We start from the raw sequence: 27,933 nt of genomic DNA, 5'->3' as shown, positions 1-27,933 counted from the left end.
TTACAATCCCGTTTCTGCAATAATTTATTTTAATGGTTTCTACACCCTCGGAATTTTATTCAAGAATCTGAAACGGGTTACAATGCGAAACATGTTGTTAGAGAAGTTGCATCCCCTACATGAAGATTGGTGTGATTACTGCTGACTATTTCACCTAATAGCCGTAGTTTTTGCATACGTGTTGTGGTTTCGTGTAGGTTTATCTATTTCAGTAAACAATTTCTCTCCTATTGGTCATCTTCAAATATAAACGCGAATCAATTTTGTTTTCAACAAAAAAGTCTGATAAAAAAATCTCGGAATTTCTATTGGAAACAACAAAATCGCTCGAGCCGATCAACAAACAGATGGCGTTCGCGTTCAAAGCCATTATAATTTGATTGAATACTGCACATTTAAGATTTCCGCATTTACTTCTAATGCTCTAAAAGTATGTGACAATTCTTTCGCTAAAATAAATTGAGTACGTTTTCGTTCGTGTTTTTTTTTGTTTCGGAAGCTATGAGGTTTACACACACATAAAAGTGGTCGAATGTGGGCGTAAGGGAGGGGAGGGGAGTGTGACTTATCGTTGCGAAACGAATTTTTACAACACAAATTCAGTCCTTACAGGACTTTGTGTGTCACCGCGATCTCTTCGAGGGGACAGTTCAAAAATGGTGACGGAAGAATAACAAATCCATTGTTTTCTTTGCGGTTTTTTTGTTCGTTACGATCTTATGCTTTTTTTTTTGCTTTCGTTAATAAGGAATTATGATGGATAAATGTTTATAAGTTATCTTCTTTTTTGCCGTTTTAAGCTGCAAATTATTATCAAATCGGTATAAGTTATTTAGTATTAATATGTTTCTCACTTGCGTTACGCATTAGGGATACTTTTTTTTCTCTTTCTGCCTCGCGAATATCGTTGCTATGAATATAAACATCTTTGAGCGAGTAATTACAATTGCAATGTGGAGTAGTGCAACTGCTTTTCAGGACAGTGTTAGTAAGAAAGGATTAACCGAAGAATTCAAACAACAGAAAAACATAAAGAATCAAAAGGCATCCATGGAAAAGCATCGTTGGCGAGGGCAGAAAGAGTTTCTTCTTTCTTCTAAATATTCTGTTTATTTAACCTGCTCTATCGACCTAATCTCTATACTCCACGCACTACCTAACTAATAAAAGTGGTTCGATTAACAATTTCCACGTTTTTTTTCGTTCAATGTAGCGATTTAAATCACTACACTTCGCTCTCGCTCACTCACATCTCTGTCTTGAAAAGCTTCTTCCCATTCTTCTCTTATTCGTTGCACTTCAGTTTTTTTTCGTGTAGAAGCGCACATTCACACACAAACAAGATTGTAGCGCAGAACATATAGAGCACTAGCCATATCACACGACGTGCATATTATCAGTATTCCTTCCTATTTCATTCGCCGGCCATCGGCCTTCACAAGCTTAACCCAGTTCTACGGTGTCCAGCCTAACAATCCGTTTGTGCTGAAAAATCTAGATCCTTCATGACGCTACGTGCCATCCGATCCAGCTCCAGGGCGGGATCAGAGCGCTGCACCATGGATACCAGGTCGCCTCCGTTGGTCGCTCGTGGAGAAATGCCAGAGCCCGCTAAACTACTCCCTCCTGACGGCGAGCCGGACTTTTTATGCAGTAATGAGTTGAAGAAGTTTGCGAGTACGCCTTCGCCACTGGGTGTTCCAGGATTCAGCTTACCGTCCACCTACAAAACATATATCGTCGTGCGTCAGACGAATCCTGGGGAAAAGAGTGAATCGAACTGTACCTTCTTTGGCGATCCCTGCGCACCAGCAGATCCTGGGGTTCGCGGTGTTGTTTTGCCGGCACTGTTTTGTGAACGCATGGGTGATTCGCCCCTCGTGGGTGTTTGACCTTGCTGGAGAAGTTGCAGCTGCCGGGTGAGGAACGCCTGTTCTTCTTCCGTCTGAATTTCAATCTCCCGATTGGATACAGTCTGCAACGGAGTGTGTCAATTAAGGGTATCAATCTTCCACCTCCATACGATGCTTACCTTTCTTGACGGCGGTTGTGCAATAATATCATTGTAGCAATCATCCGGTTTGCATGATTGCATATTTTCGTACAGTATATTGATCTTCTTTATATTGTCCCAGCCAGCGGGTCTGTAAATAGTAATCACGTTAGAATACAACCTATCTGTTTGTTTTGGTTCTGGAGTCAATCCTACATCAATACAGCATCTTTCTCCACGATGAGGGCAGGTGTGCGGAATGGTAACCCGTAGATACGGTGCGTTAGGTACTTGTACAGCAGATCGCAGTTTTTATCCTCTTTCACGCTGGTGTAAAACAGTGACGCACCGTAGATCAAACAGAACCGACGAATCCACTGCTGCATAAAGTCAAAGTGCTCATCTCGATAGTCGAGCTCCTTCTCCAGTGTGGTCATATAATCGGTCTAATTGGAAAAGCAACAACCATTAGTCACTCAATAGCTGAAATTTTGAAGCTGAAAGACTCACCTTTGTAACAACAATCACCACATCTAAGCCCAAATTGGTCGTTAGTACATCCTCTGGGAGCGGAAGCGCGTCCAGCTCGTCGTCCACAGACGAGAGTCTGTTGGAACGCTTGATGGGGGAACCCGGATCCAGCTCGTCGATTGTATCGCAGTAGCTTTGCCATACGGACACCAGTCGTTGGCGGCATTGCTGTTTTTCCTCTGGCGAGCGAAATTGAAGAATGTTTGATTAGAAATACTTTCGAAATGGGAAAAATTGGGACTACGGTTATCACGTACTCTCAGTGGATTCGCTCAATTATGGGCCCTATTCCAGTAAACGAGACGAGCAGACGAGCGCTCGTCTCGTTTGTTTTCATATTCCAGAAGCCGAGCTCGACTAAAAACAGACGAGTAGCTCGTCTGGTTCGACGACCGTTTGGCCGCGCTCGTCAATGAATCAGTCGAATCGTCTAGTTTGTTTGATGTGTTTGTTCACCTTGTTGATTGAAAGCATCGGTATTCTTCTGCTCAGCCTTTATCTTCAAAAATAGTTTCACGGCTAAACTAGTATTGCATAAGCAATGTATGTTTTCAACTGCAACCATCAAATTCAATTCAGTAATTGCAAGATTTTACAGATTTTCAAATGGGCCTCTTCCAAACAACACAACCAAATGTAAACATTGAACTCATATCCAGGGATGCTAGATGACTGTTTTGAATATATTAACACGGCACGAAAAGAGTCTTCACATATTGAACGAAAATGAGTAATGAGTAAACAGCTACTTTATTGGAAATACATATATTAGGCTGTCAAAAAAGTCCTGCGGTTTTTTTTTTGAATTTTCATTTGTTCATAAAATTAGTTACAATCACCTGTTTTAATATGCGCCGTTTTGTTCGATGACTTGTTCCCAACGAGATGCTAACTTCATAATACCTCTGTTATAGAAGCTCGCTTCCTTATTGGCAAAAAAACTCGGATAGCCAATTTTCACAGGCCTCTTTTGTGGCTAACTTCTGACTACCTAGCTCGTTCGCCATGGACAAAAACAGGTGGTAGTCACTTGGTGCAAGGTCCGGACTATACGGCGGATGCAAATGAACCTCCCATCCGAGCTCCCGGAGCTTCTGGCGCGTCACCAAAGAAGTGTGTGGCCTGGCGTTGTCCTAATGGAAGACAATGCGGCCTCTGTTTATCAAAGATGGCCTCTTCTTCATGAGTGCTACCTTCAAGCGGTCCAGTTGTTGGCAGTACAGGTCCGAATTGAGCGTTTGGCCATAGGGAAGCAGCTCATAATAGATTATTCCTTGACAATCCCACCAAACACACAGCAGAACCTTCCTGGCCGTTAATGAGAGCTTGGCCACCGTCTGAGCCGCTTCAGCGGGCTTCGACCACGACCGTTTGCGCTTCACGTTGTCGTAAGTGACCCACTTTTCATCGCCAGTCACCATCCGCTTCAGAAACGGGTCGATTTTGTTGCGATTCAGCGGCGATTCACATGCGTCGATATGGTCAAAGATGTTTTTTTTGTGTCAACGTGTGTTGCACCCACACATCGAGCTTCTTTGTGAATCCAAGCTTCTTCAAATGGTTAATAACGGTTTGATGACTTATCCCCAGCTCTTGGCCAATGCTACGGCTGCTACTATGCCGGTCTTTCTCGGCTAATTCAGCGATTTTGTCGCAATTTTCGACGACAGGCCTTCCGGAGCGTGGCGCATCTTCGACGACCTCTACACCAGAACGAAAACGTTGAAACCATCGTTGTGCAGTGGAATTGGAAACTGTATCGGGTCCATAAACTGCACAAATTTTATTGGCAGCTTGAGATGCATTTTTGCCTTTGTCATAGTAGTACTGTAAAATATGTCGGATTTTCTCTTTATTTTGCTCCATATTTGTGACACTATAACTCACGAACGACTTAACCAAACAAAACACTGTCAAGGACTATATTATAGCGCGCATAAATACCTTTCCAACAAGCTATAGTATGACTCGATACAATGAATACAACTAGAACTACGCGCTTACAACGACACCTCGCGGAAATACCGCAGGACTTTTTTGACAGCCTAATATATAGATTAAAAACTCTTCTTGATAAATCGTTGATTAGGTGAACAAACATTGCCCCCAATAAATCCATAATAACAGAACGTCTGAGTGATGAAACCATATGCTCGAGAAAAAATATCAATGAAACCAAAAGATATATGAAACTTATTCCTTTTTGTTTTTTTTTAATATTTTGGCACTGAGAGAAGAGTATCGATTGATCAATTTTAAAATTGTTTGTTTTTTTTTCTAAACAAAAACATGTCTTCTCATTTGACATCACTGATCATACCGAGAAAAACTGACTGAAGTTTCTCCAGTCTACCAAATAAAACATTTCAATGAAACTCGTGTACTGGAATGGGATATTTTGCTCGTCTCGACAGTGACTGAAGCCGAGACGAGACGAGACGAATTGCTCGTCTCGTTTTCTGGAATAGGGCCCTATGTTTCTTTTAATTATAAATTTAGAGTATTTTTGAGCGAAGCTCTGTCCGGTGGTCATATGGTTGATGTTACTGGAATGATACCAATGACGTAGCATATTACATGTCGCATTATACAGTGCGGCGGCCAAATTTCACAACATCGAAATTACGTGTATAAATAAACGATTTCTCGATGGGTGGCCTAACTGTCTAGGGTGATCTCATTTCAATAACTTTGCAGGTATCGATTGGTTCTAACGGCAGATATCGCAGAGAAGTATCGGGTGATTAACGTACAGAAGGGAAACAATAGGATCTCCCCATAGGAAACGTGTGGATAGCTTTGTGTATACGACAACTTACGGCAGATGAACGTACTGTTTAATACCGAAACTTTCAATATGGAGAGCATGGAGATGTAAATTTCTATCTAACCTAGTTTGTAGGCTTTTGAAACTGCATACAGCCATTCCATGCCAAACCGATATAGTGGTTCTCAGATTTTCGTGAAAATTGATAGTTTTGTTCCTTACCACAAAAAATAAAACCTGAATTTTGTTTTCATAATTATTGGTTGTATTTGATCGCTTCGATTTCATGGTCGCGGGACTAAGGGCTTTATACTTTTTTAATACTTTTTCTTGAATGCTGAGGATTTTTCGTAACATATCCGAGAATCAGAGATGTGTTCTTTTTCGTTTTTGAATTATGATTTTTCGAAGTTAACCGATGGTTTGAAAAGTCATTTTCTACCTTTTTTACAAATAATATGTTTTTCAAAAATTCACAACTTTTGAACTAATTCAGATTCAGATTCAGATAATCGACATATTGAATCGAAGTCAATGAGCTAATCTTCATTGAAAAAACTTTAAACTTGCAAAAAATGGGATTCATTTCGCATAGATCTAGTCTAGTCGTATAGGAATATCGAACGAAGACTAAAAACATGTTAACATTGAAAAATCATAATTCAAAAACGAAAAAGAACACATCTCTGATTTTTGGATATGTTAAGTAAAAATCCTCAGCTTTCAAGAAAAAATATAAAAAAATATAAAGCGCCCTTGGTCCCGAAACCATGTAAACTGTAAAAAACAAGTACAATCAATTATCATCAAAAAACACATTTTTGCAAGATAAGAATTTTTTCGAAGAGTGTTGGTTCTTTGCCTTCAATTTGATACGTCGCTCATTGAAATCGGTATAGTTGTTCAAAAGTTATGAATTTTTGAAAAAAGGATTTTTTGGAGAAAAAAGTGAAACATTTGATTTTTTGAACTACCCTAAAATAGAAATGGTCACCCTAATAAAAAAAATAAAAAAATACATGTCTAGTGCTTTGCGAAAAAGAACAAAATTACCACTTTTCACGAACTTCCACTTGTCCTTTTTTAGGCATTTCCACAACTATGCATTATTAGTATTGTGGTTCGTGATACTATGACTACGACAATAAATGTCATAGATTTTTACGGTTTTTGAATAATTTACAATTATATACTTTACAAAAAAAATCTACTAAATATCTAAAACTCTGTAATCCTTGACATAAGATTCTGGAGAGAAAGAGAGAGAGAGAGAGAAATATCTCGCAAAATTATCCTCAATGTTCATTCATTCAATTGGCGTTGACGGTTTCGTTTTCTGTAATTGTGAAGCGAAAAACATAATGGATTCTCAAGTGGAATAAATGCACTACGTGTTTTATGCATTCAAATAAATATTAATACTTAATAATAAATAATAAACGAAAGAAAGAGCAATCACTATACAAGGGAGAACCGGAGAGCTAAGTTCTCATTTACAACCAGTAAAACTTTGACAGGAATCCCGGTATACATAATACGGATCCTTTCTATTGTGATCAAATAAAAAACTAAAAAATCAGGAAAAATCAGGGTTACTTCAGAAAAATCAGGCAAAATCGAGTGTTTGTCAGGATGTCAGGATACGAGTCGAAAAGTCTGGGAAATCCTGAAAAATCAGGAAGGTTAGCATCTCTGACCACTACATCGGTTTGGCATGGAATGGCTGCATATGTATGTTGCATACGCAGTTTCAAAAGCCTCTAAAGCTCTTGGCTTCATATTTCGCTCCACCAGATACTTCACCGATACACAGTGTTTTAAAATGCTTGCTGGGCTCCATATTTCCAGAACAGTATACAAAGTGTTGCTTCCGTCCAGCGTAACTTTGTCCGCTATGCGTTACGTCGATTTCCTTGAGAATGACCCTCAAACTTTCATAGGTAATTTATTTATTCACCACTAGCTGACTCGGCAAACTTCGTCCTGCCCAAAATTTATTTTTCGTTATCACATTCACGTTTTCTTACTAAGCGCACGTTCATGGGTCCAATCGCAGAACTGTTCATTGATTGATCTTCTAATCTACCCTTTAAAATAATCTTTTACTATAGAATTCGTAGTACTTCTACCAAAACTCGTCATTATAAAATTATTATTAGGGAATTATTTTCAGACACAATTCTCGTTCAAGATTTCTCAACCAATCTCTCAATCTCAAATGACATGTTTCTCCGTTACATGGAAAAAATGTTTAATGCATAAAATATGATAGAATAAAGAAAGCTCTATTTCGGACAATTCCTTCCTCGAGTTCTGCTCTTAGCAACACATTCGGCGATACTTTTTTATTGGTATAGATAAAATAAGATATATGAGTGCGTTTCATCATTCTACACAAATGGGAATTTAATTTTTCGAATTTTCCGTTTTTCCTTCATAGTTTTCCGAAAATTTTCAATTTTCAATTCATGTTTGGTTGGAATATTTTTGGTTGAAATATGTGTAATATTTTTAATGGGACCACCTCTCCATTCCAGAGGAGGGAGGGGTATCATACCATCATAGAAACATTTCTCATACCCAAAAACCCTCACATCCCAAATTGTTCTTGATTAGATCTCGAGTTATGCAGAAATTTGTGTTTCTCATGTATGGCATATAATTACACATAAAATCTTTTTATATTGACTTTGGATTCAAAAAAATTCTCTTGAGTAATTTTATACTCTGAAACGTATTCCTACATTAATAACTCTGGAGATACATCCACATACACATTATCCTCAATAAAGCAATGTTGTTCCTCAAACTTCAATCTGATTTCATAAAATTTTCTAGCACTGTTTTTTGAAGCCACGAAACAATTGAGGGTAGAGATAGAAAAAGTAAAGTACAAAGTTTAACTTAATGTAAGATTTATACAAGTGCGAACCGGAGAACTATCATGACATAAAACGTTGACGTGGAAACCAGTATATTTATTACGAATTATGTAAAGAGTACAAAAATCAGGATCATTTCAGAAAAATCAGGATAAATTGAGTGTTCGTCAGGATATCAAGGAGCGTGCTAAAAAGTCTGGGAAATCCTGAAAAATCAGGAAGGTTGGCATCTCTGCTCATGACATGAAATGCTATGACACAGGAATAACATTTTATTGAGTGGTTTTTTATATCTGTTTCAATGATGGCATCAGTGTCGAAAAAAAAGATGTTTTAACCAATACAAACAAAACCATTGCAGAAAACCGTTCTGACATAACAAACTATCGTGGTATCGCCATTTTATTATTTTATTAATTATTTCAATCCATTGTCAATAAAAAAATGTTCAATCAGCTAAAGCATTATATTTCATCGAATCAACATGGATTCTATAATCTACGACTACTAATCTGCTAGAGTTTGTATCCTATTCGTTAGCGGTAATGGATAGAGGTAACGTTGTTGAGACACTCTACACAGACTTCAGCAAGGCCTTCGATAGAGTAGATATTCCAATGCTCATCTTCAAGCTGCAATGTATGGGAATAACAGGAACTCTATTGTAATGTGTAGTATCTTATATTACTAATAGAACACAGATTGTGCGCTTTGAGCTTGAGCTTGGGTAGACTGTACAATTCGTAGTTGCTTTCCGTGATTGACCTGAACCAACCAAATTGCACAAAGAACACGCAGAAAAACACAGATTGTGCGCTTTAGAGGAAAACCCGCTAGTCCAATGAATGTCACTTCCGGAGTTCCACAGGGTAAATGATGTGTCGATGGTACTAACCAACCTCAACGTTCTAATTTATGCTGATGATATGAAATTGTACATGGAAGTAACTAAGCGTTGTGATATCGAACTCTTTCAACAGGAAATTGATATTTTATATGAATGGTGTGCGTGTGCGTGCGATTCAAAACTCACTTTTGTCGACCACTACAACGCGATGATCAATTAGGCAAATAGTATGCTCGGATTCATGAAAAGATTTTTTTACAATTTCAGGGATCCATACACAATCAAGTACAAAGCCTTGTAACCTATGATAGATCGATTTTAGAATACTGTAGTGTTGTACGGGCACCCTATCCATAACTGCACTCCAATCGAATAGAATCCGTTCCGGAACAATTTGTGTTATTTGCTCTGAGGAAGTTAGGTTGGACAACATTTCCACTTTCTCCATATGAAGCTCGTTGCATGTTGATAAGTATTGAAACGCTTGAAAAACGAAGAGAGATTGCTGAAATTTCATGTTTAATTAACTTGTTCTCGCAACGGATTAATTCAGGAAACTTACTCCAAAAACTAAATTTTATGCGCCGTCACGAACCTTGCGTTCACGAAATTTATTTTATATCAATTCCATTTAAAACTTAATACGCTCTTTGAATAAGCCACTCAATAGAATGATGAAAACATACAACAAGTACAGTGATGTAATTGATGTTACAATGTCGAAAAATTTACTAAAAAAATCTATCACTATGAGATCATCGTAAAATACACTGCATTAGTTATATAGAACTAATTTTAAAGGTTATTTGTTAATTAGTTTTTTTATGAATTATTATGTAAGTAATTGTAGTCTACTATCGTTTGACGAAATGAATAAATAAAAAAAAATGAAATAAACAATGTAACTTTCTTAATTTTATAGATAGAGGTAAATATGGTTCGACAATGTTTTAGCCTCGGTTATTTTAAGCAAATTTGTGGAACAAAGTTTCTTTCTATCTCTTGAAATAACTGATATAGCGCTTTTTTAAAGTTGCGTTAGGATCACCTTGAAAAAAGGTTTTTTTGCTCTAATTTTTATATTTCAAATTCTACATTCAAACTGTCTTCAAAAGACTTTTAGAGTTTACTAATTCGAACATTTTGCGATGCAGAACTTGTCAATATCTCAACTCTGCTCAAAGTTATTGATATTTCTTAAAAAATACATTTTCTTCACTTCTAGAGCAAACATAAACAATGTTTACTAGCGGTATTTGAAAGAGCATATTTTACTCTACATAAAGTGACACTTTCAAAACTATGTTATTTTTTATATTTGAGTAAATTAAAATTGAAATCATTAGTTTTTGGGTGAAAAACCATCAATAACATTGAGTAGTATGAATATATTGACAAGTTCTGGTTGTAGGTCTTGATTAGCTCTAAAACGTTTTAAGATGTAAGATGTTTCAAATGTGGAGAATATGGATATAAGAGCATAGTTTGCAATAATGGTGAAACGTGCTCTAAGTGTAGTCAGAAACACAAGACATCTGAGTGCAAGTCAACTGTATTGAAATGTGTTAATTGTTTAAAAATGAATAAAGAACGAAAAATGAATTTGGACGTCAACCATGCCGCATTTAGTTCTGAATGCTCAGTTTACAAGAGATTTTATGATTTGAAAAAAAGGCAACTTGCGTTTCAATAAATAGCAACCATGTTCCAGCAGAATTGTGAATCAATTTCATATCCTGTATTTAAATATTGCTGGGTTATCAGCAAACTACGTAGCATTACGTCAGATTGTTGAGGAAAAGCGTCCATTTTTAGTTTTATTAACTGAGACACACATTGTTGAAATTGAATCATTTGATCAATATAGTATTCCGGGATATAATGTTGCTGCTTGCTTATCACATTCTAGACATACTGGCGGTGTTGCTATTTATGTCAAAGAATCATCAGTTCAATTCAATGTTCGCCTAAACGAAATAATTGATGGCAACTGGTTCTTAGGCATTACAGTTGAACATGGCATGAACATAGGTAATTATGGTGTTTTATATCACTCTCCCAGCTTCAGTGACCAGCGTTTTGTTGAATTGGCTCGAAATGTTCATTGATCATAGTAAATTAAATATACTGGCTGGTGATTTTAATATAAATTGGTGTGACAGCTATAATTCGAATCATTTGAAGCGTTTGGCTGATTTCTTCAATTTAAAACAAACGGTGAATGAGGATTTCATTAGAAGAGCGAACCATTCCATTCTTGTCTCTTGGGACCTGGAGTGAGATCAGTATATGGATACGCAACTTCGGAAAATAGAAGCATAAATCTCAAATGAAACCTACACCACAGATATGTCTATACTAGATTATGGCTTTACATAATGAAATAGATCATAGGAAACTAGAAACCGATCGCCCCACTCAATTGTACAACGCACTGTAAGAACGCAAAATACAGACACTCACCCGGATCGAGCTTCAGTCCTGCTATGTGATCATCTAGTATCTTGATCCAGTGCTGCAGCTGTGTCACCCAGCTCCACGGTGTCGTCATCGATAGCGTCAGAATGACCAAAGTGTGTGCATAGTTCGCTTCGTTCAGTGCATATTTTAGTAGATTATTGTGGCCAGGATCGCCGTCCAGTATCCATACTCCCAGGCGTGTTAAATCTACGAGAAAAAAAAAACAATTAACTCTCCCGAAATCACAAAGCAATATTTATCACCACTCACCATCTCGATACTCGTCTCGCACATCGATGTATGCATATTCCAGGCCCGATCCCTTTTTGGGATCTTCCACGCCCTGCAGCTTCGCGATCAGTGTAGTTTTTCCGCTCGCGTTATCACCCAACACGAGCACCGACTTGTTCGAGGGAAGTTTGGTACTGCTCTGGGTTTGTACTTCGCTGAGGATAGCCGACCTGAATGGAATAAGAAATGAAAGATACACATTGCGATTAATGACTGTGGAATGTGATTCAAGCAAATGGTTTGGCGATGAATCAAAACAATACAAATTCAACCACGATTGCGATGTGCAATGTGGGGAATTATATTGTGGGTGAAAACATTTGCATATGCCATATAATTCATTTTAAGGTCAAGAGTATTGTAAGCAAAATTAACAGAACAAATTTCATCGATAGTAGTTGCTATTTGTTGGCGATGTGCAACTGAATCATTATTGTGATCTAGTAGTTTATATGGATGCGGTGACAAACATACGAAAATATAAGCCGACTATCCTCCCATCCAGTTTGACTTTCGCCACCACATGAGAGCTAAAGCGGGCACCCCAATATATAAATATATAAAAAAGCAGGAATTGTCAGAAAGCCAAAAAATGACGACACGTCGCGATAGACGAATGGAGTCAGCAAACATTACGTCATGCACGTGAAATCATTCAGGCTATATTGATATGGTATGAATTATGCTAACGGCAATCCAACGCATGTTATTTCTTCGTTGTTTTAACACTCAGTGGGCGTCAAATGGTCACTTGGTCGATGCAACTAACAGAACAGCATTCGATTACATTAACGCTCGAAACTCGAAATATTCATATATTCTTTGTATATTACATTCATATAAAGTCGTGGAATAATAACACATTATATTCGTCTGAACACTAACGTCTCAAGAGAATTGTCATGCAGGGAAACGTAGTGCTGCTAGTGAATGATGATACTGTTACAGAGCAAAAACGTATGTTTCAAACGCCAGCAATCGATAACTTTCTAGCATGAAGCTTTGATTTACGGATACAGTGACTTCGGTATGGAAATCCATTCGTGAAAAGAATCAATAACACAAAGAAAATATTTTGCAGCGAATGATTACTGAAGATGTAAGACGGATGCACTCTGAGATAGACCAAAGCCAGGTAAAATTTGAAAATTATCCGAACTCACTTGCCATAGGCGTAGTCCTTTCACATTAACATTTAGCCCGAGTGATGCAGTCAGATCATAAAGCAAAGCGATTTACTACTTATGTTAACCCTTTGCGGTCGGAATTGGTTTCCCTTGAAAGAGATCCTTTTATCTTTCCACGCTAATAATATTTAGTTTATACCGAGTGCCGCTACCTATTGTTCATAGAAACATTCGTGGAAAAGTTCACTAGACATTCAAAATTTAGAAAAAAAACAGGAAGTGGGTTATATCTATGGTATAACCGCAAGGGTGACGTAGGACTATCGTTGATTTAGAGATCATTTGTTTGAAGTTGAATCTAAATCCATTCTGAATGAATGAATATATGAATATTTGGGGGACTTCGAAAACGAGAGCGTTACGTTGGAGGCACAAGGTTTTATGCATCCAATATAGGATGCGAAAAACCTTGTTCTGAAGAATAATCTTCAGAAGCTTTCCTGCTAACTGTACTTGATTGGAAAATCATAAACCCAAATGTATTAAATGGATATTTTATGGATAAAAAACATTAAAATAAACTCTTTCGCTTGAATGTAATTTTCAATTCCAAGGGGAACTGGCAGATTATTTTCCAGCAACGATTAGATATTTTCACATTTTCCTCGATACTGGAAGCCCACCAGTGGTTAATGCTAATTCGATAACCATCTGTTAATAGCACTTGCTTGAAACATATTTGGTCAGTGTTACATGGATAGAAAACATTCAAATAAACTCTTTCACATGAATGTATTTTTAAATTCCCAAAGGAACTGGCAGATTATTTTCCAGCAATGATTAGATCTTTCCGGAACTTTCTCGATGCTGAATGGCATCCAAACGGAAAGAATTCTGCGCGTGTATGTGTCGATCCTTCGCCGTCCAACTCCTCCAGCACGTTAGGCAACGATGTTGTCTTGTCGATGTCCTCACGAAAAATGAATGCGTCTCACCACCAGAATATCGCTTAAGTATGCTTTTTGTGTGTGATTGAATCGAGAGAAGGTGTGGTTTACGATGGCAATTTGGAAGGCAAACTAGAGGGGAATGAACTCTCTGAGCTCGGAACTTTCGGCGACTGAGAAATAATCGATTGCGGGCGCATACAATATTGGATACGGAAATATCCTACTGATGGGGAAGAATAATCTTCAGAAGCTATCCTGTTAATTGCGATTGATTGAAAAATCACAAAACCAAATGTATTTGGTCACAGTGTTACAAGGATAGAAAACATTCAAATAAACTCTTTCACGTGAATATATTTTTATAGGAACTGGCAGATTATTTTCAGTAACGATTAGATATTTTCACATTTTCCTCGATACTGGAAGCCCACCAGTGGTTAATGCTAATTTGATAACCATCTGTTAATAGCACTTGCTTGAAACATATTTGGTCAGTGTTATATGGAAAGAAAACATTCAAATAAACTCTTTCACATGAGTGTATTTTTAAATTCCCAGAGGAACTGGCAGATTATTTTCCAGCAATGATTAGATCTTTCCGGAACTTTCTCGATGCTGAATGGCATCCAAATGGAAAGAATTCCGCGCATGTATGTGTGTGTAGCGATGTCTTCCCGGGGAACCGTTTGTGGCATCACTCCCCTCCTGATGGATTCCCTTCTGGCATAGGGTGCACAAACAGGCTCTTGGTGACACCGTTCATTCGTGCTTTCATGATAAACGAAGAGCTTCACCACAACAGCGACAACATGCTCCAATCGCTGTTTAATTAGAACTGAGTGGATTTCCGAGCGGCGCTCGCTTATATACCGATTGGTGATTTCAATAGCCTGTTTTGAAAGCAATTTTAAGACTATTGAAACAAGTTTTTGGATCAAAAAGTAACAAGTATAGAACGCGTAGACATTTTATCTTTCGAATGAAGTGTTTATCATACCATTTCGTTCAGTTGTTTAGGAGCTATTAATGCTCAAAATCTCGGTCTCCGTCGTAACGCTTTCGTTTTCGAAACTTTGATTTTACACCCCGGTATAGAAATGAAAGACGTAGTCCTACGTCAAAAGGAGAAGGGTGTGAGCCTAGTGGCATGGACGGAAGTTTGACGTAGGACTGTGATCGTTCAGAACACTTGGTTATTTTGAATGTAATACTTTTCATTGCTCAGAAATCTGTAAGTTTAACTTTTTGGAAACTCTAAATAGTAGCCCTGAAAAGGGCCGTTTGTTGTTTGCACTCGTAACCTTCAAACGGTTTGTAACGAACAAAAAAAAGACAATATGCTTCTGACAGAAAATGATTAATGAATATCAGTGGGACACATAACAGGATGGAATGGTAGATGAAGTGTATGTGAATGGGTAAACACAAAAATTACACGTCATTGATTACATTGAATATGAAATTTATGGGGAAGAAACGAAAAAACAAGTTGAAAATACTCACGATTTCCTGATATTTTGAGGTAAAATACACATGAAATCATGAAGTTGCTTTATTTTCAATGAGCTATGGTATTGTGATTTCTTTCCATTGTCTTATTCTTATTATTAGGCATCGGGAGCAGTAGCTTTTTCGGTGAAATAATATTCGTTTGCAGACTATCACAATCAAGCCGTATTGGTTCTACTGCTCAAACTATCATAGAAGGAATTGAGCCATTGAGAATTATGAATATGAGTCATGAAGATTATTAATATTTTATTTCGTTTCATTTTTGTGATGCGATGTAATGCCGATCTCAATAAGTCTTCGCATGATAATCGCTGCCTTCTTCTAATTAATGAACGATCACTGTATGGGTGACACTTTTCTCGTTGCTTTAATGAAATCTTGCATGAAGTTTGAATGATGCATGAAATCTTGCATTTGATTACTTTAACATCTTGCTGATTTGTTAGATAGAATGAATTATTGCACGCAATTTTGTGTTACATACAACATTCATGGGAACGAAGTTGGAAAAAGAATGCATAATACATGATTTACATTCGCATCCCTCGCAAAACATACCGCTTTTATTTGTTAAATTGCTCACTTGTTTTATTGTTTCCATTATTAATGTCTCAGGCGAAAAAAACGCTGGATAAAATTACCGTCTAATGGTATATATTATAACCAGAGATCGAAATGCTCGCCGATTTGAGACGAAAAACATCCGTTTTCACCCACAGGAAAAAATAGCTGAGAATATAGGAGGCGAGAGAATGTTATACGCTCACTTCGATTCTCGCGAGAAACGCAAAGCCGATTTTTATTTTTCGGTGAGTTATGATTGCCGAAAAATGGTTTTGTTTTCAGTGACTCCTTGATGCCGATAATGGTTTTTCACTTATTCAGTAAAGCTGAAAACATTGCATGAAAATATGCGGCAATATTGGGTTTCATCGTGAAGTGAACATGAGATGGATTAATATTTTTACAATTCAGACGATGTCCAAATGCAGATCGTTTGGACGCTGTCTTAACAGATTAACGTTGGTAAAGTTAGCTATGATTTTTCGCTCCATATTTTCAGTACCAAATGAGAGACGAAAAACCATTCTCGTTGAACTTCCGAGAACAAGATTTTCCACATCTCTTTCTCTCTGAAAAAGAATTTTCGGTGAAAACGAAGAGACAATAATATGTATCAACAATACACGGTTCATCGAAAACTAGATTGATTGATTGAATATTTATCGTGCATCCGAGCGAGGAATTTCGATCTCTGATTATAACATATATAGCAAGAACGATTCTACTTAATATGCATTTGAAAACTCTTAATAAACGTTACATTTTTCGTGGAATGACCCCCCTATATAGAAATTAAAGACGTAGTCCTACGTCAAAATGTAAACTATTACTACGTTAAATAAGGTGTTTAGTATGCTTCCTTGCTGTAGTGGCTGAGACAGACAGACTGGTTGCTGGAGTGGCAGACAAACGACCGCAAAGGGTTAATATATTCTTCCTGTTACTCTTGTGTTATTATAGAATAACTACGTCAACGCAATAATTATCAAGTAATGCAAATCCAACAACTCACTATCCACACTCCTTCTGCTGTTTACAACAATAAAAAATATAGTTACGCACCAGACTCAATTGATTACTCTCAGTCAATACAACCGTTACCAGTCAACACAACTGTAACCACTACCAACGAATCATTAGATGCAGATAGAACGTACCCTAGGTAGAAGAACAAGTGGACAGCATAAGAAAATTGGAACGAGTGCTTAGTCTCGATTTAGACACTAGTGTTTGAGGACCTTTGTAAGGATTACAAAGAATTTACTACTTGGTGATGTGATTTCATTATTATATATTTGTGCTATTAATAACACAACAATGGAAGCTTCATATCAACTGTCCTGCTGTACGGTCCAATTTCCATAGTCTTCGACAATCTGATCGGACGGACTACTTAAAACAATTTGTTCGATACACTGACATTGAATTCAAACATTTTAGACACTTCGTTGAAAACTCTATAGCAAGCTTCGAGAGGGTTATCTGGCCTCAACTGGTCCGATGACCAGGATCGACAAGAGTTGTTGATCTTGTAGCAGGCGCACTGGTACATACAGGCCATGGTTTTGAAGAATATCGTTGCAGTTAATTTTACCAGTTAACACAGCGCAGATAAATAATCTTCGTAGCATTCAGCGTCTCCCTCTTTCTTTTCCTCTCTCACACACATTTTCTCATTCTCTTTTCCTCTCTCTTTCTCTTTCACTCTCTCTCTGTCTTTCTCCTTTTCTCTTCCTTTCTCTTGCTATCTCTTTTTCTTTCTCTCTCTCTCTCTCTCTCTCTCTCTTTCTTTCTCTCTCTCTATCTCTTTTTTTTCTTCTAGTTTTCAACGCTGACTAGCGTAGTCCTTCCCTTTTTCTCAATATTTTTTTCTCTCTATTCGCTTTTCATTCCACTACGCTTATGTCCTCTTCGCAGACATCCATTTACCCGTCGAGACGTGCACCGATTAGGAATTGCCCTCTTTCTCTCTCTCTCTCTCTCTCTCTCTCTCTCTCTCTTTCTCTTTCTCTCTCTCTCTCTTTCTCTCTCTCTCTCTCTCTCTCTCTTTTTTCTCTTTCTCTCTCTCTCTCTTTCTCTCTCTCTTTCTATCTCTCTCTCTGTCTTTTTTTCTTTCTTTCTCTCTCTATCTATCTGTCTTGTTGCGCATCCCGACAGGTGCACCACGTTGTTCATAGTGTAGTAAGTTCGTAGGATCTGGTCCGTACATTTTTTGACGTAGGACTACGTCTTTCATTTCTATACCGGGGTGTAAAATCAAAGTTTCGAAAACGAAAGCGTTACGCCGGAGACCGAGATTTTGAGCGTTAATAGCTCCTAAACAACTGTACGAAATGGTATGATAAACACTTCATTCGAAGGATAAAATGTCTACGCGTTCTATACTTGTTACTTTTTGATCCAAAAACTTGTTTCAATAGTGTTAAACTTGCTTTCAAAACAGGCTATTGAAATCACCAATCGGTATATAAGCGAGCGCCGCTCGGAAATCCACTCAGTTCTAATTGAACAGCGATTGGAGCATGTTGTCGCTGTTGTTTTGAAGCTTTTCGTTTATCACGAAAGCGCGGATGAACGATGTCACCAAGAGCCTGTTTGTGCACCTTAGGCCAGACATGAATCCATAAGGAGGAGAGTGAACGGTTCCCCGGGAAGATCTCGAAGCAGCCGCTACACACACACACACACATACACGCGCGGAATTCTTTCCGTTTGGATGCCATTCAGCATCGAGAAAGATCCGGAAAATAATCTGCCAGTTCCTCTGGGAATTTAAAAATACATTCATGTGAAACAGTTTATTTGAATGTTTTCTATCCATGTAACACTGTGACCAAATACATTTGGTTTTGTGATTTTTCAATTAATCGCAATTAACAGGAAAGCTTCTGAAGATTATTCTTCCCCATCAGTAGGATATTTCCGTATCCAATATTGTATGCGCCCGCAATCGATTATTGCTCAGTCGCCGAAAGTTCCGAGCTCAGAGAGTTCATTCCCCTCTAGTTTGCCTTCATACTTAAGCGATATTCTGGTGGTGAAACGCATTCATTTTTCGTGAGGACATCGACAAGACAACATCGTTGCTGAGGATGCTGGACGGCGAAGGATCTCTGAAACGCAAGCAGTTTGTTTGAAACTGTGAGGGAGCACAGAGAAGCCGATCCTTCAGGAGAAGAGAAGGTGGCCATCGAAGCAGCCGCTACACACACACATACACGCACGGAATTCTTTCCGTTTGGATGCTATTCAGCATCGAGAAGGATCCGGAAAATAATCTGCCAGTTCCTCTGGGAATTTAAAAATTTCAATCAAGTGCTATTAATAGATGGTTATCGAGTTAGCATTAACCACTGGTGGGCTTCCAGTATCGAGGAAAATGTGCAAATATCTAATCGTTACTGAAAATAATCTGCCAGTTCCTCTGGGAATTTAAAAATACATTGTGAATACATGTGAAAGAGTTTATTTGAATGTTTTCTATCCATGTAACACTATGACCAAATACATTTGGTTTTGTGATTTTTCAATCAATCGCAATTAACAGGATAGCTTCTGAAGATTATTCTTCCCCATCAGTAGGATATTTTCGTATCCAATATTGGATGCATAAAACCTTGTACCTCCAACGTAACGCTCTCGTTTTCGAAGTCCCCCAAATATTCATTTATTCATTCATTCAGAATGGATTCAGATTTAACTTCAAACAAAGGATCACTGAATCAACGATAGTCCTACGTCACCATTGCGGTTATACCATAGATATAACCCACTTTCTGTTTTTCTCTCTGAGTTTGGATCGATTAATTGACGTTAACTATTCGTGCACTTCGATTACTGGTTGCGCAGTATTCGTTCGAATAATAATAGATTTCTGAAGGAAGTATTCGTTTAATCAACCAATCGAACGATTATTGGGGATCACTAGATTCATTCATTCTGTGTGTTTGTGTTTGACTCCCAAGTGCACTCTTGCCTTCCACGAGAAACCATTCGCACCATCGATATCGGACTGTATAGACGCTGCTGTGTAAACCAATACCTGCATTTCTTGAGGCGGAAGAAAGGAGTTTTATTTCCACACAGTTGTTAAGTTTTCCGATTTTACAGTCCACTGCCTTGGCGCCAACAGTAGTAGTGTTGTGATCAACGGTGACGAGCTTGAGGTGGTAGAGGAATCTGTCTACCTTGGCTCGTTGATAACAACTGACAACAAAAACAGCCGTGAAAATCGAAGACGCATAGTTAACTGAAGTCGTGCCTACTATGGGCTCTGCAAATCCTTAAGGTCCAGCATACTCCTGCCTCGTACGAAACGTACCATATACAAATTCCGGATTCGACCGGGCACGGAGTATGGACGATGCACGGAGAGGACTCACAAACACTTGGTATCTTCGAACGCCCTTAGTATGTAGAAGTAGAATGAACCCCGAACTGGCGCAATTCTACGGCGAACCGAGCGTCCAGAAAGTCACCAAGGCTGAACGATGGACGATTGCCGAACAGAAGCCTTGCAAAGATCGTGTTCGCATCGAATTCGATGGGAGCAAAAAGGAGAACCCAACGAACGTTGGACTAGGTGGTGATTGGTGGTTGTACCGAGTGGAGCAGGACTCTATTGGCGGAATAATGTTGTGAATATGATCCAATCTCTTCATGAGATGTAACATCATCCATCTATCAATATAAATAGAAATAGATCGCCAAATGTGTTGCTAAGCGCGAAACCCGAGGAAGACATCATCCACATTCACTAACGAAATTGATCTTTGTTCGAAGGTGGAAATGGATTTTCAAAGGAAATAACGCACTGCTATATCTTCTATCAATAAACATAAAAATGGGTTGCCAAATGTGTTGCTAAGTGCAAAACTCGTGGAAGTGTAGGAACCAGTACCAGATGTATTATAGCTCCGGACAGAGTTGCCACATTTAATTTTGTAAAATTTTATGAAAAAAATCTGTATCGAAAAATAAGGGGAAGGGGAAAAGTTTATTCTCATTTTGAACTTATTTTTCTTACCTATGGGTTGTTAAAGTCGTATCAATACAACGAAATAAATCATAAAAAGCTTTTCTCATAATCCTTTGAATTGTATGATGTTTACACATGGTTTTGTTGGACTTTGCTGGATTTGTTGGATTTTTTTAGTAATATCATCCTTGAAGCTCTTCTTTCAGCCGTTTCGTTCTTCGCTTTCAAAATAGAGTCTATAAATGTGATTGCCAACTGATTTCCGGACTTTGCTTAGTTGGCATTGTGAAGCGAACATATTTGCTTAACACACGCTGATGAATGTTATCAAAAAGTGTCTTAGAAACAATACAAAAATTTCTCATCACGCCTTTTTGTCATCCAACAGTTGGCACCAAGTTATATTTGAGTTTTTTGCCCCATAGGATTCATTTTAAGTAGCCTGAATTTGTTATCCAAGCCTTGTCTATTACCTGCTTCAATGAATAGAGGAAATTGGCGCATCAAATCATTAAGGTTTGGTATGATATTAAGGAATATATAAGGAGTAAACTGAAAACCTAAACACAGAACATGCAGGAAAATATTATAGATTTCAAACGCACGAAACTCTTGCATTTCTTGATAGATCGGCAAGATGCTTGCACCAATTGATAGGAAATATTTCTACACATCTATCACAAATGATGACATATTATTTTGTCTGAGATTAACAATTGAATAACTGTAAAATGTTAAACGCTATCTAAACGCCCTAACTGCCACGTTTTGATTGGCACGATTCACAGATGATTACTAAGTCAACGGTATTCCCACGTCAACCTTGCGGTTAGATATAACCCACCCATTCTTTTTTATGAGAAATCCCCTGAACAATCAATGCAGTGATTGACGAAATGTTATTCCACTTCTACTCTTTCGGGAACGACCGTTTATCGGTGCGGTTAAAATGGGCCGTACAAGCACCGTAGATGCACCTCACTCTGGAAGGCCAAAAGAGGGTACGAATCTAGAAATCGTAAAACAAATTCATCGACTCGTTTTGAACGATGGTAGAGTGAAGTTACGCGAGTTAGCTAAGGCCGTGGGATACATTTTGCACGACTATTTGGACATGAGAAAGCTATCCGCGCAATAGATGCCGCGTTTGCTGACCGTCGACCAAAAACAGCGGCGCGTTGATGATTCAGCAACCAGTTTGACGTTGTTGAAGCGTAATCGAGTGGACTTCATTCGACGTTTTGTGACAATAGATGAAACGTTGGGTCCATCACCGCACTCCTGAGTCCAATAGGCAGTCTGCAGAGTGGCACTGAGGCATATTACGAATACTTAGATGTTTCTCACTACATAGGACGGCTTCGGTTGGACAGACTGAACAGTCTGGACAAGCTGGGCGATCACACAACGGAAAACACCTTTTACACGACCGAATATGACTATGGGTGGCAACACTGATCGGTTAAAGGGTCGAGTTGGCTGACGATTTATTTGCACCAAATAACTCGCGAAAAGTCACTCCTTTTTTCGGTTCCGAAACCGCTCTTTTGGGAGACTAGCAAAAGCTAGTTCACACGCACGGAGGACCAGATCCCTTTTTGATTCCGAGATATCGCTTGAAAAATATTTCGCAGTGATATCACATGCGACCGTGCTCTCCCAGATCTTCGCGAAGACTTCCCGATTATCCCTAATTTTCTCCTCTCAACGCTTTTTCTTCCTTTTCAAATTCCTTCCAACAATTGAAGCTTTCGACCATATTCAGATTCACTAATATTTTTCCATTAAGGGTCGTTTCCAATTCGCCCCAGCTACTCCTCTTTCGCTGCGACGACGAGAGACAAGATGATGACTCCGACAGACAAACACAACTTAAATCAATTGGTTTCGGTTGGTGTCACGTGAAACACTAACCTAGGGGTCTGCGATTAACTGTTTATTTTGATTTAAACAAAAAAATTATAGGAGGTTGTTTCCAAGATACGACCGCATTGTTGACGTAGAACTACACTGTTATTTTATATAAGTCGCCATACATTGGTGGCTTGAAACTACTAGGAATATAAACACTTGCAATCCTAGTTGAAGGCAGTTTTGCGATTGGCACGCGAACCCATATAACTTATAACATTCCAGTAAGACATTCAAGATGCTTGGTATTCCCCAAATATTTTTTTGGCGCTCAACATTAACGCCTGCTTCACCATAACGTCAGTTTAATGCATTGATGCATTCTCAAAGGCACCAACGAAGCGCTTATGATGACGGAAAACATACAATGTTAACAGCTTGGAAAAAGACTGAATTATGCCACACAGCTTGTTCTCTGCTGTAACACACATCGATGTGAATTCACTGATGACTTTGTCAAGAGCGACCGCCTTTACCACCAGTGGGGGGAGCTTGATTTTGGTCACTGTCTGGGTAACGGCGTTTACATTTTCGACCGACGCGCCGAAATCGCCTACTTCGCTGTTGTTCGATGCGGTGTCACACTCGCGAAGGCTCGGTTCAGTGCGAGCGCTTTTTTCCTTTTTTCTTTTTTTTCTCTTCTTTTGCTCATCACACACTACGCAAAGCGTCCAATTTATGACGCGGAAAGAAAAACACACGATATGACTACTGGTGGGGTCCAATCTTAGATCGAAGCGCAGCGAAAGCAAAGTGAACTGGATTGCTCAACAGTCTGATGCCGAATGAAAGTTTGCCTCAGCGAGATCCACTGTTTATACTCTAGGCAAGTATTCCCCTTCATTCTTCTACCTTTTCCTTTGTTCACGGAGACTTTAAATTCTACGATTTCTCCTCCGTTGGTCGTCGATAAGTTGCTCGTTATTGACAGCTCTGTTCGGGAAAGCACACAAATGGACAGAACAAATGTATGGGAAAATGGAAACGCTTAAAGTTTTCAGGAATTTTAACCATCTACAAACCAGGGGAATCTAATGTATAGCATATTAAACAAATCTTACGGAATTTCCGATTCGTTTAGTATGTAAATCGCCAAAATCCGTTCGCGACAAAAATAGTTATTAACGTTAACTTTGTTTCATAAAAACGTGACCTGTTTTCTGATTTGGCACCCTTAATGAAAGACGTAGTTCTACGTCAAAACTTGGACTCATACGTCATCTTTTCCTACAACAGTTAATCACAGACTCCCAACACTATTTCTCTTTAATTGTCATATGAGAAATAACATTAAATCAAACACGAGATGTGAACATGGACTATAAATTTCTCAAATGACAAGACAGCACGAACAAATATTCACAATGTTTGTAAGGTCCAAACTGCCGGTTGACCTCCTCACCAAATTCCATATTGTAACCCAACGTTTGGTTACAGTATATAAATCTACTGCGGATAATCGAAACAAGTTGTATGGAACAACCCTTATTCCAGGCTCCTCCACTACCTAACTACGTTCAATGTTGTTCAAATAATCATATTCATGAAGTATATTAACAAAGTATTCAAAATTTCTGATAAAAAATCAAAACCAAAATACTCCGGATAATCGAATTTCGGAAAATTGGGTCTCCGATTAATCGAGTCCGACCTGTATTCGTATAAATGTTATTGTGAGAAAAAAAATTGAAATTTTTCAAAAACTTCGAGGGAATGTTCTAAAAAAAATATTCCCCACACGCTTTACAATGATCGTTGCTAGTCTAACTGGATTTTTGCGTTTGCGGAATTATGCTTCGTGTTTCGTTGGTGTGAAGCGGAAATGGCAATAGAATGGAATAACACGCTTTGAAAATGAAAATTATGAATGAAATTTTACTTTTCTGTATCAAACATCTATCTCACTTGAGGAGGCGATCTGGCGTAGTGGCAACATCCATACCTCTCACACTAAAGATCACGAATTCAATTCTCACTCCCGACATTCTTCCAAAAATGGAAGTCTAAAGTGACGAACCAGCCAAAAGCGTTGGAAATCACTATTATACAGAAAAAAAATCTATCTTATGAAACGGAAAAACATGTTATTTGAGTGGAAATTGTGTCCGCAAATAAATTTATATTATAATTACAAGTTTTGGTAGAAGTACTACAAAAGTACTAGAAAATTTATAGTAAAATAAAATTGGAAATGGCTAATTTAAAGATTAATTAATGAGGAGTTCTACGATTGAGCCCACAAACGTTCGTTTAGTGAGAAAGCGTGAGTGTTTGAAAAAAAATCATATCAAGAAATCAATTTTGGGCGAGACAACGTTTGCCGGGTCAGCTAGTTGTAAATAAATAGATAAATGACTAGAACAAAAGATTATAAACGAACCATTCACTTACAAATTGCAGAAAGCCCTAAGCCCAATGGAATTCCACTTCGGCATCTTTAATCGTGATATGCAACATACAACGACTAATCACCAGATTTCTGCCATCATCGTTCGGTTGTAACACTGGTGGAGTTATTAAATTAAACGGCCCTTTTCAGGGTCAACAAATTATTATTAAAGAGTTCAATAATCGAACTTCTCAGACATATTTAAAATCAATATACAACAGAAGGCCTAATGTAATCCTTCGTCAACTATGCGGTCGTGTCTCGGACACAACCCTCCTGTAACTTTTTTATAAATGACAGACCAGGTACTACTTTTCCATACCAGACATTTTGAAAAGGTCTCCGGCCATTCAGATTCGTGGGATTAGATAGCATTATCCCATAACATATCTCCGAAGTTGCCGAATATAGTCTGTGAGTCTCGAGCATCCAATAACAATTCAGCAACGAGAATAATGAATGTGTAATGTAGAATTAGGAATAATCTATGCAAGCATTCTAGATGAGAGGCTCAGAATGCAAGGGGTGTAAGTGACTTGAACGATTTCTCTTCATCAACTTTTTATTTAGTTAATAACTCAACTGCAAAAACGTTCCAATTTAAGTTTGCTATAGAATCCGATAGGAGGTTCTGACCTATCTTTCACATTGTCGAATACAGCTGAGAATGTATTTGCAACTAAGTTATGACCAAAAAAGGGTGTGGAGAAATCGATCAAATCACTTACACCCAGTCCCCGGCCAAGAGGATATGATCCGCGAGTCAAGATGTGTCGCAATCTGTCATTGCCAAACTATCAAACTTCTCGGTGAGCTTAAGGCAGATCTAGGTAACAAGTGCGCCCATTCGCTAATCATATTTAACTCGAAACAATCGTCAAATTCAGGAAAATTTAAAGAAGGCAGTTTTGCAATCTTAAAATTTGAATGGAGATTCTTAAGTTATTCGATTACTTAAAACACGACACTCTCTTAACCATTTGGCTATATATTTTACAACACACAACATTTACAAAAACTCGCCATTATAATATATAATCATCATCAGACAATATTCCAGTTCAATATTACGTAATACTGTATTGCATAGAATACATATTCGAAATAGAAAAGTGAATTTTCATTTATTATTTTATATTTTAGAAGTGTGTTAATGTCATCCTGTAAATTTATGACTAGTGTTTTTCACATTTTGACCCACCTGGTACTATGTTAAGCGCCTTGATTTACACCAGCTTGAGAGTTTGGAAGTTTTCGCAAGTGACAGTGGTCGCAAATTGCATTTGCGACCCGGACATGTTTGACGCTGTCAAATACAGTGTATCTCTGGTATTAGTATATGGATGCACTAGGGCCGCTTACACCCCTTTCATTCTAAGCCCCTCAGATAAAAATCGATCTGCGATCTGTTAACTGCGAACAGAGTGATATCGTTGACATAAACATGCCCAAACAGCATCCGTTAAAGTACAACAAACCTCATGAAAATAATCGATCACCTGTCGATGGTAGTATGAGAATTAGTGAGAACGATAAAAAAAAGTAAACAATCATCAGTGACGCTACTGATGAAGGACGAAGGCGAGAGACAAACAGGAACGGCAAACAAGATATGATTCATCGAATCATACACATTGGCTTCTCTCTTTGTGCCTGCGTGTATTGGTGCACTATAATATTAACAATACTGTCAAAGGTAGAAGCAATCTAAAGGTGGGAGGAAGCAACAGAAGAAAAAAAACCGAAATGATCAACAATTTCTCGATTTCCTTCTCTCCGATCAATTGATTGAGTGGAAAAAATGGATAAAATGTGATCGTGGCTCTTTGGAACTACACGCGGGTAGCGAAAAATATTTATGCAAAAATGTCTGCTGCATTCCTAGACCGAATTATCAGACAGAAAAAAATGCTTTGTAATTGATTGCACATATGGTAAAAGACGTCAAATAATGACATAAATTTTGTTCCATCAGCTCGCGTTTGCCGAGAATCACAGTTATTTGCCCTAGCGAATATTTTTTCATTTCAGAGAAAGGAAGTATCATAACAGGTGTGCCACCTACCAGAGATTTTCCTTCGAATCGACATCCTTCTTTCGGGGTGTTATGGTTATTCCGTTCACCTGGGATGTCGATAGGATTTCCATGTTCGCCTTATTGTTTAGTTACACTTTCGCCGACGATATCAGATGCCAATGCGTTTCGAGTGTACTTGCTCGAATCCGAGATGTTTTGGGTTCCGAAAAATCGAAAATGACAACGGGAACAGTTCGTAAAACGATGGAAAGGAAATGCAGGGAATCGGTGACGCACACGGTGCTATTCCTCGCACTATTTCTTCACGTTTTACACTGCCCTGCTGGGAAGACTTCAACACTGACGATCCCGAGACACTGACACAGGTTATGGGGGAGAACACTCAGAGGGGAGGTTTTTCTTCGCGTTTTCACTATACTCTCTAAACAGCAGCAGCAGATAATCAGCCCAAAGAAAAGTTCGATTTCCGGAACAGTTTGCGTCCACGATGGATACAAAAGTGCTGGAACAGCCAGCAAAACGTCCGGCCGATGGCCCCGTATGCAGGAGGAAAAGAATAGCTAAGGTCCGTTGGATTTAAAACATTTCCTTCAGCCACCAGTCAATCGAACAACCCGAACGTCCCGTTTCACTGTTCTTTTCTCTTTCGCAGCGTATATAGGTTTTCACACACCTTCGACGTCGTCGCGATTT

At 38.4% G+C, this 27,933-nt stretch overlaps 1 protein-coding gene across 1 annotated transcript; it reads right to left on the bottom strand.

Moving 5' to 3' along the window:
* LOC129762026 (cytoplasmic dynein 1 light intermediate chain 2) lies at positions 1 to 27,933 on the bottom strand. The gene is made up of 8 exons (XM_055759992.1): positions 27,268 to 27,933; positions 11,751 to 11,941; positions 11,484 to 11,687; positions 2,504 to 2,703; positions 2,210 to 2,439; positions 2,033 to 2,144; positions 1,787 to 1,975; positions 1 to 1,723 (listed from the first exon to the last, which is right to left on the bottom strand). Exons 1-8 carry the CDS (start codon positions 27,348 to 27,350, stop codon positions 1,469 to 1,471), a joined length of 1,464 nt encoding a protein of 487 aa, XP_055615967.1. The 5' UTR covers positions 27,351 to 27,933; the 3' UTR covers positions 1 to 1,468.

Source organism: Toxorhynchites rutilus, chromosome 1 (genome assembly GCF_029784135.1).
Source record: "Toxorhynchites rutilus septentrionalis strain SRP chromosome 1, ASM2978413v1, whole genome shotgun sequence".
NCBI lineage: Eukaryota > Metazoa > Arthropoda > Insecta > Diptera > Culicidae > Toxorhynchites > Toxorhynchites rutilus.
Note: the sequence above shows the minus strand (reverse complement) of the source record. Positions and strands in the feature narration are given on the sequence as shown.

Bases quoted from the DNA above. Each gene is read 5' to 3' on its own strand.
- LOC129762026 (XM_055759992.1), bottom strand. From the start codon at position 27,350: ATGGAAATCCTATCGACATCCCAGGTGAACGGAATAACCATAACACCC. The intron at 11,942-27,267 runs GTAGGTGGCACA...TATTCCATTCAG, and splicing joins GATTCGAAGGAAAATCTCTG to GTCGGCTATCCTCAGCGAAG. The intron at 1,976-2,032 runs GTAAGCATCGTA...ACTCCGTTGCAG, and splicing joins CACAACCGCCGTCAAGAAAG to ACTGTATCCAATCGGGAGAT.